This window comes from Meriones unguiculatus, chromosome 7 (genome assembly GCF_030254825.1).
Source record: "Meriones unguiculatus strain TT.TT164.6M chromosome 7, Bangor_MerUng_6.1, whole genome shotgun sequence".
Taxonomy (NCBI): Eukaryota; Metazoa; Chordata; class Mammalia; order Rodentia; family Muridae; genus Meriones; species Meriones unguiculatus.
In genome coordinates this window covers 97,324,525-97,339,944 of record NC_083355.1, presented here as the reverse complement: position 1 = coordinate 97,339,944, position 15,420 = coordinate 97,324,525, and the positions used below count along the sequence as shown (strand labels likewise).

At 40.1% G+C, this 15,420-nt stretch overlaps 1 protein-coding gene across 3 annotated transcripts in view; it reads right to left on the bottom strand.

Moving 5' to 3' along the window:
• Positions 1-15,420, bottom strand: part of Tshr (thyroid stimulating hormone receptor) — a 122,508-nt gene that overhangs the window by 46,919 nt on the left and 60,169 nt on the right. For all 3 annotated transcript variants that reach the window (XM_060387989.1, XM_060387991.1, XM_060387990.1), the window contains exon 2: positions 4,126-4,197. In XM_060387989.1, coding sequence (XP_060243972.1) covers positions 4,126-4,197 — 72 coding nt within the window. The remainder of the gene's footprint in view (positions 1-4,125; positions 4,198-15,420) is intronic.

Sequence of the window (15,420 nt, the reverse complement as noted above, 5' to 3'; positions counted from 1 at the left end):
TGTGCCCCTGTGCTGTTTGTTTGGAAGTATTTATAAATAAACAGCCTTTGATTTATCAGGTTTCCCAGCCCTTTGTCCTTTGTGGCTAAGCAACAACATGTAAATTATTTTGATACAAACACTATCTCAGGAAACATTTCACAGGATCAATTTACTGTTAAGGGACCTTAGAGAATTTTTCATGGGTGAGAGCAGAGCAAGATTCCTTCTGAAGGTGACAACTTACTTTCCAATGTTTGCCTCGTGGCTTTTGCCCCACATTTTCTATTGAATTCTCAGAGAGGACCTTCATTCTGCCCACCACACCAGACCTCATGGCTTGTTATAGCTTAAATATAGGAACCATTTATTTACTGGGCTTGAAATAATGACTGTTTATTTCATCCTACTTTTATTTAAAAAAAAATGACATCATCTCTTCATCACATGTAAATGTTATGCAATTACTGTGATGATCATACAATCTATTCTACAAACCAGGGTATTTTTCTTCTTTGAGACATTTTCCAGAATAACTGGTGGGAGTTTTTATTTTACCAGGCAATCCTAGGAGCATCCTGGTGATCTCCACTTGTTACCCCTGGGATATACGATATCTTTAACTCTTATCGATGGATGTGTATGCATCCAGCAGGTATCGACTGAACATTTACTTCCTGTCAGGTTTCTTTCTGAATGCTGACAAGAGCCTTGTTCCTTAGCCTCAGGAAACTCACAGAATGAGAAGATGCAGACTAACAAATGGGTAATATTGAGTATATAAGCACCAAGTATTAAGTACACTGAAAGATGCAGGAGATATCTAGACTGGCAAACCCAGTGCTGCCTTCCTGGTGAGAGCCTCCATGAACTCTTCACGTCTTCATGAGCGTTTCTTTGTCAAGCCTCCCCTTGTTGCCTGTACTTTATCATATAATATTTGTGATTCTGGCTGTTCAGTACCAGTCCTAGCAGACAAACTTTTTATATCGTGTAGGAAAGGCTGAAACTGGAGATAAGAATGCCTTGCATTGCCCACCAATAACTTTCTTGTGACAGTCTAGAAAGTGACTGTTTTCTTATATCATGTTGTTGGGCTTGGACGCAATCCTCTTTCACCTCTTCGGGACTACAAGCTTGCAAGGTCACTTTTGATTCACCCTTTAGCGTCTCCCTCTCTACAGTCTTCCTCTTGTGCTTGAGATGGTTTCTATGACTCCCCTCAAAATCTCAGTCTCTGCTCAACTCGCTCCACTCTGCCTGCACAAACCTTGAAATTTCCCCTTTTCATATGTGTTCTTTCTACCTGAATAAATATATAACTTAATTATGTTTTGGCTCAGCATCTATTTTCTTCCAGTTGAAAATAATATTAGAACGTAGCCAAAGTGGAATAAATATTTGTTGGCTAAATGAAAAATTATGTCTCTGTCATGTGTCTGCAGAACATCACATACCTCAAATACCGCATGCCCCAAATGAAATTCCTAACTTGCCATTTACCCTTCACTGAAAATAACATTTTTCTTTTCTATCTCAATGAATATGCTCATTAAGCACACAGATCTCCCATTCAGAAATCAGATACAATCCTTCCTTATTTCACTCACTTCTAAATCAATCTCTTTTATGTTTATACACTCTCCCTTATTTATTTATCAAATCTTTGTACCTTAAAAAAATTCCAATCAATCACTGTTACTCAATTTTTCTCCCCCTTTTCCCAGAATACTACATCAGTCTCTTCAGTAGCTTCCTGTTTGCATCTTGTCCCTTGTTCACAGCACAGCCGTGAGATTTTGGAAGTAAACACTTGAGCATTTTGCTTGCCTGCTTAAAATCATCTGACGGCTTAGTTCTATAGAACATTTGATATTCCTTCATACAACTTGTAGCATCCTGTTCTTGCTGCCCATTTCTGGTTTTATTTCTTTTCTTTTCCTTTTTCTTTCTTTCTTTTTTTTTTTTTTTTTTTACTTAACAGTTTCAGTAACTGGCTCCATCGTGGTTCTTACCACTTTAATGGGAATGAAAGCAAAGATTCTGTGAATATTGTCTACTGCTGTTTCAGAGCATTCTGTACCGTGTGAGGCAAGAGTAGGTCTCCATAAACATGTGTGAAGGTGTGAACAGGACACCAGACAATACACAGCTGTTTTAGGAGCATCAGGGCAAATGAAAAACTAAAGGTGAATTTGAGGTTTGTGGCTCACGAGATACTGAATGGCAGTGTTACTAAAGGTGAAGAAATGGATGCAGGCAGCGTGTTTAGTTTGGATAGAATGAGCTTGAGGTACTGTGGTACATCAGAGGAGCAATATTTGGAGTGATGTTCTAATTGCATGCTAGTTGTAGGAGGTTGTCAAGACCTCCAAAGGAGGAGAAAAGAAGAGGGATAAGAAAGGGTTATCATCAGAAAGACACACATAGTATGTACTCACTTATAAGACAATTTTAGCCATAATAGCACAGGATAGACATACTACAATTCACGGACCCAAAGAAGGTGTGACCATACCGTAAAGGGGAGGATGTCTCCCACATCCTTCTCCTCCCCCCTACAGAGGTCAGTAGCATTCTCCTCTGCCGTTTTGACAATCAAATATCAGAGCTGATTCTTGTTGAGAATCATCGAAATGATGCAACAGATGTTCAACACATGGCCATATATTGAATGAATTTAACCAGGAGCTATACAGGTTGCTTCTGGTATTGTTGGCTGTGCCCAAGTTAACCTGCCACCGTGTGGAACAAACACCTCATTCATTTCATGTGTGGACGGTGGCAATGCAAAATCCCCAAAACACCTCTTACATTCTAAGACACTAAAGTTTTTGCTGGGCCTCACAGTCAGAGATGATAAAATTTCTTGAGGTCACTTGAGATTTATGACTGCTACCCTCACTGTGTACTCAGCCTGTTTAACCTGCTTTTAGGAAAACAAAGTAACAATCAACATTACCTGGCCTTGGATTTCCCATGTGGTCAGCTTTTGCAACCCAAGCTAATACATAAGACTAATCTTAATTTATGCCCCAACCCAGAATAACACAAGTGTGTCATTTGCTGAGAGCCACTTCCTAAAACCTACCATAAAAGTTAAGAAGCATTCATTTATGGATATTGGTTGATAAACAATGATTTTGGTAGGACTCTTTGTTGTCCTGGTCAGCTGGGATCAGTGGGAGCTGGTGATTCGATCCTCGAAAAACTCAAAGCTTTCTGTAAAGTGTCTCATTCCTTACCCATGTGATGATTTCTATGCTTTTCAATATATACAGAGAAAAACTCTGTGAGAGGAGAGAGATACACACAGCTACAGACAGATACAGCCACACAACAGAACATACACACACACACACACACACACACACACACACACACACACACAGATGGAAGAAAAAGACACAAGACAACCTTCAAGCAGTCACAGATTCACACTCAAACAACAGATAGACAGAGGATGGAAGACACAGGAAGTGTAAAGTAGAAAACTCAAATCTGGACTTGCTCTTGGTTAAATGATTCTAAGGAAGAAGCGTTTTCATTTATTTCCTTGGAAGGACACAGCTGCATTATTGGTGATCAATTGGAGTTAATCACTAATAGGTACAAATCTACACATAGACCATGACTGTCAGCCTAATGTGCAAGTTCCTATTTTCATCTGTCTGCATACTGCATCTGTGTTTTAAAGCTTAATTTTTTTTATTAATTTTTAAGCGAGAGAAATCCAAAATGATTGGCTGCATTTGTGACAAAATGTAGATGTTTGCATTGTATTACTGGTGAAAGTGACTCAAAACTCTAGAATGGATAGCTAAGAGGGGGAACATAAATGTCTGGGGCTTCTCAGCTAAGGCTTTTGTCACATCCTAAGATATTCTAAAAACCATAAAAAGGTGAACTTGACATGACGAAATGAAATTGATTTTGCATTAGATTTAAAAGGTCCTGTAGGGATCAGAAAATAGAGCTGTAACTAAGCAAGTAAGTACTATATAAACAAAAAATTTCAATACATTAAAAATGCAGATGTCATAGACTTATGCAAGTATAGTAGCAAGTGCTTTTCATGACAGAACACATTTAGAGAACAAGATGTCACAACTGCAAAGCTCTCTGTACATTAAAATAATTACTTACATCCTGGAAATATTGGGCAGATTTGAAAATGCAAGGCTTGGAATGGTCTTCAGGTGAGTCTCGATGAGCTTCCTGGGGAAATGACAGCAAGACAAGAGTTCCCGTTATTGGTCTTTTCTAATCACTCACCTTAATTACAAAAAATGACACCTTTTCAGAAGCATGGTGACCTCTTACAACACAAACAGAAAAGACAAAGCCATTGTGATTTCCCCTCCTGGGGAAAGACCTGGGAATGTTATTCAGGTGCAGAAAATGAGTCCTCATACTTCCTTGTTGGGTTGGCAGTAGACTTCATCCGACATCACACTGCATTTGCTCACTGGAAAAGAACATGGCGTGTCCCTGCAGTTCATTGATGAGAACGCCAGCTCTACTGCAGTATGGTGGGAACAGATAATCAGCTAATGCTTTCTCAGAACTGTAAGTCATCTTTGTTGGACCTGAAAATCCCGCAGCTTTTCTTTCTGGGATTCCTCATAAATAAGGAAGCATCTTCAAGTATTCCAGTATGATTCTTGTTTAGGTGTTCCATTTTATTTTTACTTCCTCTCTATTTAGTGATTACTTTAATAGAATCCTGTATAGAATAGGTATGTCCAGTATCCCAACCCACTTTGCAAAAAGACAGAGATGCGCCTATTATTCATCTTCCCCCGTGTCTGGTTTTGCCTCTTGAATGTTGGCAATATGTATCAGTCACTTACTACTTCACATAGAGCTAATAGACTGTTATAGCGCAGCTTTGTTTCTAGATTGCTAGGGTACTTCTCTACAAGCTTTAGTTCTTCTTCCTCCTTTTTTCTCTGTTCTCTTTCCCCATTTTCATCTGTGTTGTTTTCTTTGGCAGTACTTGAAAAATATCTGTAACACCCTTAGTCAGAACACTAGCAGGCCAACTTAGTTTGTAACAGGACTAGGAACTTTTGTGAAATAGAGGGTAGGTGAGTGAAAAAGGTAGATTTTACCCCTTCTCAACCACTTGAGTATTTGACCATGACAGTCAATGTTGCCTTAGTATTAGGCAATTCAGTGTCTGGGTGGCTACCCTAATCTAGCTGTGTGGTGTTTTTATTTGTGTGTTCATTACAAGAATGTAATTTTTATTATTAAAGAAGAAAATAAAATAAATTCAGATCCCATAAATTGCTTTCAGTTGAAGTTACATCCTCTTAAAGGCTGATTAGAAGCTTATTGATGCAGATCCCAGATTCTGGAGTTAAAACGATAGGAGAACAATTCATTCTATTAAAATCTCTGTGTAAAAATGAGGCCACGCAAAAGGAAAACAAAGGATAAAATGCACACCTGTTGGGTATTACGAAAAGAGATTGAGTTTCTTGAATCCAAAGGTGGTCTTATAGAGCGGTCCTGTGGCAAATATTTTGAGGGCATACTTTTTATAAGATTGCACATTGCTTGCAGGTAATGTGGACCACTACACCTTTCACTGACTATAAATTAGGGTGCTTAGCCTTATCCAAAGGGTAGAAACAGGTCAGGTTTAGTGGTGTACATTTATTATTCTGGTGTTCAGGAAGCAGGGCAGGAAAACTGTGTTTCAGTCAAGCCTGGAGTACATAGTGAGCTCTATCTCAAAATAATAATAATAATAATACAAAATAAGATTTTTTTAAAAAGTAAATAATATATGTCAAATTAAATGGGAAGTTACAATAAAGTTGAAATAGTTTCTAGCAATTTGATGAAGAACAGAAATAGCATATAAATAAAATTTAATCTTTTTAAATTAAAACTCAAATAGTATTTATATACTTTCCTGGAGGAGGGAGGGAGGGAGGGAGGGAGGAAGGGAGAGAGGGAGGGAGAAAAAGAGAGAATATTATGTGTATGTGCTGAGTTTATCTGCACCATGTGCATGCAGGAGGCTGTGGAGGCCAGAAGATTGTATTTTATTCCCTGGAACTAGAGTTACAGATGGTTATGAGCTGAAGTGTGGAGGCTGGGAACTGAACCTGGGTCCTCTGAAAAAGCAGCCAGTGTTTTTAACCATTGATACATCTCTCCAGCCCGATAATACCTGTTTCTTAAAGTTTTTTTTTCCTCAAACACAAAACTGTATATACACCTGAAATTGGAGCAAGTTATTCTTTCTTTGTATGTCTATCTGTCTGTCTACCTCCTTCTGTCTCTGTCTTTTACTCACACCCATCCCGTACACACAGACCAATACAAATTATAGACTTATGAGCAGCTGTCTTAGTAACAATAAAATATGTCCAATAAATCTTCAAGGAAAACGAAGAGAGTGGTACCAGCCATCTTAGCATAAGATGAAAATAAATAGCTTACTTGTTGGTGGAATTTAATGCAAGAATAATCATAACACAGACTAATTTCTATAACAATAAGAGAAGTGTCAGAATGAAAAACAGTCACATAAATTGAAATGCAACCACAATCTAACTTACAAGTTCTTTTGCCGGGTATATTCATAGTATGTGTAGCTGGAATACAAAAACCACCTTTTCAGCTGATGTTTGAATTCATTTCTTTTTACCTCCAGTATAAATGACCTTGGTTGCCTCTCTAAAATTCACCTCATATTTACATACACTTTGCTCTCTCTTTTAGTTTGAAAAAAAAAATGTGGCTAGTCTGATGAACTCCAATAAGCTTTTTGAAGGGACTATTTCCCAGCACTTATGTATGCATTTGTGTTTCTTCAGATAAAGATAGAGAAGACAGGTGAAACTGTGGCGTTTAATTAATGAAAGAATGAAGACACGAAGTCTACATACAGATTCCGGTTTTTCTCTTAATGAGACAAGCCCTGAGACCAAGCCTTGCCCTGTTCTGAGTTAGTGTACTGCCTAAGCTGTTCCATCCTGTGGGACAGTGGCTTTGGGCTGCGCCTTGCCTTAGCTTCACTTTGAAGGCAAATACAGAGGTAAGGTGACTGTGCATCCTGATTGTGCAAATAGAGTCATCACCATTCAGAATGAATCATGAGGCACAGGCTGCTAGCATACAAGTAAAAAAATTACCCCCTGTGTATATGTAGTACACTGGGAACCCATGAGCACATACTGGAAAAGCCAGGCCCACGACTTTACTGAACACACCAGATACCATCTTTCACTTATAAAAGGAGTGCCCTAAGATGACTGCTAAGGGATACTGACTTGTCACCTAGTCACTGGACACCTATCCAGGACAGTAGCCACCATAATTGATGGGTAGTAGCCACCATGATGGATTGCTGCCTTCATTCCCCACCCCGCCGGCTTCAGCTTGAGGGCAGTTTGTCTTACCCTCACAAGATATCCTAGTTCAGGACAAGGGTTGAAAATGACCAGGTCATCGCTATCATCGTGAAGCAAATTACCCTCATAAAGAAGGGTAGTTAACCACCATAGTGAGGTTTGCACTGCTGAGCTGGACTACTCACCTTGTGGGAGCCCCACCACGCCCTTCTAAGAATGAAGAACTTCTCATCCTGTCTTGCAGAACCAGAAGGAGACCATGCGCTAGACCACACTTGATCAAAAATGCTTATCTATGCATATTATTCCTCCCTTCCTGCCCAACCATTTGTCCATGAGGCTCATGCTAGTACCTCCAGGATGCGTTTGGGATTTGCTGAACCCCTTTATAGGTTCCTTTTTCCAAAGTAGCCACATTAACTAAATCTCCCTTCTTCATTATTATTCTTGACTTGCTATGCTGGGGACAGCTGACCAAGCCTAGCTTCTTGGAACTCCCAGAGGCAAGGCTTTTGATCCATTGCTACATTAACAATTGGACTTTGAACTTTGGCCACTGCCCTCTGGTCGCAAATATTTGAAGTGCCGAGAACTACAAATATGTTGTACCTAGAGGTTCAAAACGTATACCAAGAGGTTTTGGGTCTCTTGTCTTATGGAGACAAGAGTCAGGTTATCTTCCCTGCCTTCTTGGGAACACTAATTCAGAGCCATATGAACCTGTGGGTTTGGAGTCATAATTTCTAATTGCCACAAATGCCCCTTTTACTTTTGTGTTTCTGAGTTTAAAGTGAGGGGTAGGGGGTAAGGTTTCGATTTCTCAACTATTTTATATGTCTGTATAAAATAAAATACAGAGACAGAAATAAATAGAAAATGTCATGACTTGATCTGTAGATTTTGGAGAACAGGATACAGTTTTAAATGGTCTTTTTTTGTGTGTGTTTTTACAGCAGCAATAGGAAAATCTGGGAAATGGTAGTTGAGGCAGCCAACTTCTATGTTCCCAATAAGGAAGGTCTCTGCAATTAGACTGTTCATAGTAATCTCTCACACAGGCTTATTTCACTAAAATTTCATTAGCATATGAGCACGACCAGTATTTTAACACCTTGTCTCTTATGGAGGATAGGTGTTTAGAAGTAAGTTTTTGGTCACAGGAAAAGAGCCCATTGCTCCAACGGAAGTACCACCACAGGGCAAAACTTCACTCTTGATTAAGAGGGTGCACAGCTCGCAAAGGAGCAAGCACACAGGAGGTGAACTTGGACTTTATTCTGATGAAGGTGGTGTCATTTCCCAACTTGGCTGGAATCTGACCTCACATTATTTGGAGACTGGTCAGTTTTAAAAGAATTAAAGGGAAAAGGTGTTGATCGCTTTAATCCTAGAACACAGCAGTGTCCTTGAATAAAAACAAAGGTTTTTGCAGGGGTAGGGAGCTGGGGAAGCATGAAACATCTGCATAGAAGTCTTATGAATTGGGGGAGATAAAAATAAAAGATTTGAATTCCTTGTTGTGGTGGTTTGAATGATAATGGCCTCATAGTCCTGTGTTTGAGTAATTGGTCCCCCGTGGGCGTTGCTCTTTCTGATGGGTTAGGAAGTGTGGCCACATTGGAGGTGTGTCCCTGGGGGCAGCTTTGAGGTTTCAAATGATGTGTGCCTTTCCCAGTTAGCTCTTTCTCTCTCTCTCTGCCTGGTGGTTGGGTCTCAAGATGTGCATTCTCAGCTACGGCTCCACCATCATGCCTGAATGGCCAGTTCCATGCTCCCAGCCATGGACCCTGGTCCTCCGAAACTTTAAGCCCCAAATAAAGCTTTCTTTTATAGACTGCCTTGGACATGGTGCTTCATCACAATAGTATTGGATCTTAACCAAGACACTTGTCTTGAGCACAATCTTTGTAGCATTTGATAGAAGAGACTCATATTTATTTTTATTTTTATTAATTACATTTTATTCACTTTGTATCCCCTATAAGCCCCTCCCTCCTCCCCTCCCGATCCCTCCCTCCCACCCCCTTCTTCACGCATGCCCCTCCCCAAGTCCACTGATAGGGGAGGTCCTCCTCTCCTTCCTTCTGATCTTAGTCTATCAGATCTCATCAGGAGTGGCTGCATTGGAAGAGACTCATATTTAATGTTCTTTACACAGAGAAGCCGCGAAGTTTGTTTGTTATTTCTGAAGGTGTAGATGTTCTCATCTGTGAATTAAATTGGCAGAAGGAGGACGAACAGGGGGAAAGTAAGCAAACTGATCAACATGCAAAAATGCGGAAGCCACAGATGAAGTACAGGACTCAGAGGAGGGCTAGGCAGAGGGATCCTTGGAGGGGCAATGACAGGTATTATGGGAGGGTAAGAGAAGGTGTCTTCTAACATAAATGACACCTCAAGTAGCAGCTCACAGAGCACCTGGTAGTGGGTAGTGATCTCTGTTTGGATCAGGTGTGAGTACTAATAATCTTCCTGTGAGTTGCTAGGAAGATAGGGGGGCCTCATGAGCAAGTCTCTACTTGAATCTGCTGTTGCTCCACTAACTTAAGTAGAAGCAAATTTCTTTTACACATGAACAGCTTGTGTGTATGTGTGAGTGTGTGAACCACAGGGCCTCTCATTGGTCTGGAACTGGCTAGTAGGTTAGGTTAAATGGCCAGTGAGTCCCAGTGACCCACTTTCCTCCACCTCCTCAGAGCTGGAATTACAAGTCTGTGCCATCACATGTTGATTATTTTTTTCCCCTTTAATGTGGTTTCTGAGAATCAAGCTCAGGTGCTCGTGTTTCCACAGAAAACTGCCAGCTGAGCTGTCTCGCTAGTTTAAAGACAGCTTTTTAGAAGTAACCTTGTGCCTACAGTTCTCAGAATAGCTACCTAAAACAAGTCAAGTAAATACATCCCGAGTTGTCATACTCTCAAATCATACAAAAATTTCTACAGCTTCAAATGCATAGTGTTTGTGTGTGTGTGTGCACTCGCACACACCTGTGGGAGATGTAAGTTGACCACAGCTCCAGGTCACCCACTGCAATAATAAATAATATGAAGGACAAGGGGATGTGCATGACTGGGTCTAAGGATGATCTTTGGCATGGCTAAGCCTGTGTAGTCCAGTCACAACAAATTTCTCATTCACGTGGCTTATCTTTATCTCTTGGCAAATAAGCTGAGAATATTCTGTGATTCTATATCAGATTTATTAGTTTAATAGCAAGTTCTGCATCCCAAAGGCCTGGCTGTGTATTCGGGGCTGTACCAATCTATCAGCCAGTATTAAATTAGTCCATACGAACACAGAAAGTATTGGCAGTAGAGAGAGAGAGGGAATAGGTATAAATAATTTTTATAGATAGAATGAAGTTGTGGCTGGGACAATGTCAGTGTAATATCAATGTGATGTTTATCATTTGTCTGCTGTTTATTTTGTGAGCTGAAACTCTTAAAGATGAATATGTTTTAATATGCAATTTCAGTATGCCGTGGAAAGCTGTGTTCCAGTCATGGGATTTCAGATCAGGACTGCAAACAGATAGATCATGCATGCTAAAACCTGGGATAATTTGCATATAGACTACTTTTACGTAAGAACAAATTTCAAATCTGTACTTTGCTAAAAAAAAAAAAAAATTCTGTTTGTGTTATGGGTAGGAGAGTGGGATTTCCATGCTGTGGTTGAATTACTTGTCGATAATATAAAAACTGCAGGCACAAGGAGAGCAACAGAACCAAAAATTCTGGGCACAGGGGTCCTTTCTGAGACTGATACTCCAACCAATGACCATGGAGATAACCTAGAACCCCTGCACAGATGTAGCCCATGACAGTTCAGTGTCTAAGTGGGTTCCATAGTAATCGGAACAAGGACTGTCTCTGATGTGAACTGATTGGCTTGCTCTTTGATCTCCCCCTGAGGTGGGAGGGAGCAGCCTTACCAGGCTACAGAGGAAGACAATGCAGCTACTCCTGATGAGACCTGATAATGGAGGAGGATCAGAAGGTGGGGAGGAAGACCTCCCCTATCAGTGGACTGGGGGAGGGGTATGGGTAAAGAAGAGGGAGGGAAGGTGAGATTGGGAAGGGAGGAGGGAAGAAGCCACAGGTGGGAAACAAGGTGAATAAACTGTAATTAATAAAAATATAAAGAAAAAAAGGAAAAAAACTGCAGGCAATAACTACAGTGTAAAGAATAACACTGTGAAAAAAAAAAAACAATAACATTTTGAGAAGATACCATGACCAAGGTAACTTACAAAAGAAAACATTTAATTTGGGGCTTGGGGCTTATTTAGTTTCCGAGAGTGGATCCACCATGGTGAGAAGCATGGCAGCAAGCAGGCAGGCTTGGTGGTAGAACAGTAGCTGAGAGCTTCCACGTGATCCACAAGAGAGGAAGAGAGAGAGAGAGAGAGAAAGAGAAAGAGAGAGAGAGAATGGCAACTGGGCTTGGCTTGGGTTCTTGAAATCCCAAAGTTCTCTCACAGTGACACACCTCCCTCAATAAGGCCACACTTCCTAATCCTTCCTAAATAGTTCATCAACTGGGAACCAAACACTCAACTATATGAGCCAATGGCTGTCATTCTCATTCAAAGATCCCACAGTGGGGTGAGGGCAATGCCAAATTCCAAGATCTTATCTTATGATAACCTAGGCTTATTTCAGATAGAAGGAGATTACTTTTGTCCTAACCCATCAGCACATTCATATTTCTAATCCAAGTTGTGGAGAGGTTCAAATGGTTGTACTGCCAGGCTTCAATTAATAATTCTTCCAGTTAATTTCACCCTGCAATCCCACATCTTTCTATCTATCTCTGTTTCTTTGGTCTCATGCTCCTTGATGTATGTTCCTTCATAAAGTAGGAATGGGATCTTTTAGAGCACCCATCAACTAAATTTTTAACAAAATAAAATTTTAAGAAAGAAATGTGTATTATAGTTACTAATTCATTTTTATAGCTGTATGGTGATCATTGTATTACTGGTTTGAATAGAGCACAAATCTGTGTGGTGTAAATCTTCTCCAAGGAAGAGGTCACCCTGGCACCTAGCTAGAAGCTCCTCTCCTACAGGTCACCATTCATGATATTGGATAGTATTGCCATACTACTGGAAGAAAAAGGTTAGTCATTAATATCACTCTGCTACAAATTCTGCAACCTACAACAGTGACATGTCCTGTGAGATGCTCTGACACAATAGTGTCACAGTGTGCTAAGAGTAGCCAGCTGCATTAAAAATGGATCGAGGGCCCATCCCATGAGGCAGAACCCATACCTGACACTGTTAAAGTGTTCAGGGACCTGAGACGGGATAGATCATGGCCTAGGGAAAAACTTAGTATTATAATTATGCTAAGAGAATATAGTGAGGAAATGACTCACACTCTCAATATCCATAGGTCTGTGCCTTGCTCAACCCCCATAAGAGAATCTTCCTCTACTGGTAGGTGGGAACTAACACAGAGGCCCACACTGAACATGCAAAGTGAGAGACTTCGGAACTCTTAGTCCTACATAGGATGTCTTCATCAGACTCCTCCCATCAAGGCTTGGGGATCTATGTGAAAGAGGAGGCTGAAAGATTGTAAAGGACAGAGGTAATGGATGACTCCAAGGAAACAGTAACTTCCAGACAACAGGACCGATTCACATATTACCTTACAGAGATTGTGGCAACATGCATAGGTTCAAGCCAAACAGGGTCCAAATACTAAGAGGGGGACTCCACGTGGAATCCCACCACTAGCCAAGACACTGTTTGCAGTTGGCAAAGGAGAAATCAGTTTTCTTCAGTGACCTGTCTCTGAGTGTATCAATCTCTCTCCAGGGCATTCTCTATGCCTAGAAGTAGTTGGCCAGCACAAAACAAACTTAATGGTATTTCTGTGGACTTTTTGTTATATTTTGCTTTGCTTTGCCATTTGTGTGTGTGTGTGTGTGTGTGTGTGTGTGTGTGTGTATTGACCTTCTGTTTGTTTTGATTTTCATTTTTGTGTTTCTTTGTCATTTGTTTGTTTTGGTTTTTTGAGGTAGGGTTTCTCTGTGTAGCCTTGGCTTTCCTGGACTCTTTGTAGACCAGGTTGGACTTGAACTCTGCCTGCCTCTGCCTCCCCAAGTGCTGGGATTACAGGTATGCACCACCAGGCCCAGCTTTGTTGTTTGTTTCTTGTTTTTTATTTGTTTGTGTGTGTATGTGTGAGAGAGAGTATTTAGAAAAACAACAAAAAATTGGGTGGGTACGATCTTGGAGGAATTAGGAAAAGGGAAAACATAATTGTTTGAAAAATTAGTAAAAGAATAAATATTTTTCAAGGAATTGATTTCAGGTACAATCTGAAGGCCTTTGCTTATTGAAAGGGTCTGAAGGATCTAGAAACAGAGGTAAAGGGATCAGGGTCATAAGTTGGAGGCCAAGACTTTCCAAGTTGAAATCAACTAAGGAGTTGTAATATTCTTTTCCCTCCTCAGTTATATATTCTGAGATGCCAAAGTAGACATGAAGGTGAATTAAACTGTAGAAAACCTTGAGTGGTTATCAGTAATTATAATGCATGGGATCTTATCTGAAAGGACATCCATCTGGGCATACTAGCACATGCCTGTAATCTCAGACTCAAAGTGGAGGCAGGAAGATTGCAAATCCTCATCTACATAGACTAGCCTGAACTCAGCAGCAACTTCCTTTCTCAAAAGAACATCGAGGGCCGAAGATGTAGTTTAGTGGCAGAGCACTTGTCCAGCCCTCACAGGATCCTGGGTTTGATCTTCAGAACAACAACAATAAGAATGTTCATAGATACAGCTGGCATTCAGTTTTCTTTTAGAGAAATGGCAGTGTTGGCTTTGGCACAGGCTTGTTTTTACCCCTGGTTCTCATGTGCCTTGTGGCAGTTTGAAAGTTCACCACCTCTTGTTAAAATTTAAATGTATTACACGCTAGTTATATCCAAGGAGAAAAAGGCTTGGCTTAGGGACCTTTCAAATCATCAGCACAGTGAGTTAGATGTTCAAGAGAGAAGATGCATGCATTTTTTACCTATGTGTCACCCAGAGGCAAGCAGTTGAAGAAGTGGGTAGGAGCGTACATGCGTGGTTGTGTGTGCATGCGTGGTTGTGTGCACGCACTCACGTGTGAGTGCATGAGTTTTGTTGGTTGTTGCCACTGCTGTTATTTGGGAAAAGAAAAAGAATTTCATTTAAAAATAGCAAAAAAAGAAAATTCTTATTCTTAGTTTGTATTTCAAGAGTTAAAAGGTCTGCATAAATTATTTTTTTATGTCTGTGCTTGTGTTTCAGTTCCTTGGCATTACTCTCAAACGACATGTTCATCCTACCCACATTTCCTATTGCTCTTCCATCATGCATGCAAATTCAGGTTTCTGTTTTTGTTCTGGCAGAAGAATTGCCTTTAATGTGGTTTGATTCTCTCCCCACTCCGTTCCTTCCTCTCTTTCCCTTTTTCCTCTGCTGGCAATGACTTTGCTAATTTTTTGCTCATTTGAAAGAGTCTCTTTTCAGCTTCATTGTGGAAAGATATCATTGTACATCTAACGGTCTAGAGAGGCGGGCTTATTTTCTTTTAGTGTTTTAAATTCTATTACATTTTAGTTCCTGTGGTGTGTAAGTTCTTACTCTAGGTAGACGATGCGAACACAATTTTTTTTCTGGCTATTATTGAGATCACTTTATACTGATTTATAGTAAGCCAATTACATATACTCTGTCATAGTATTCGTCATATTTATTCTTTTCAGATTTTATAGAATTTTTAAATCATGAATTTAGAATTTCTAGATTTTGAAAAATTTGATTTATGATTGGCCTAAGCTTTTTCTTTTTCTCCTAATCTTCTTACACTCTAGTTATGTGGAGCCAGGCAGTGGTGGTGCATGCCTTTAATGCCAGCACTTCAGAGGCAGAGATATTTTTCAAGTAAAATATTCTTGTTAATTCTTTGAAAATTTCAAAACTGTGTTTTGATCATATACACCCTCCACTTCTCCGACTCCTCCTAGATCCATCCTCGTTTCTCCATCAGCCCACATAAACCCCCGAATTCATATGC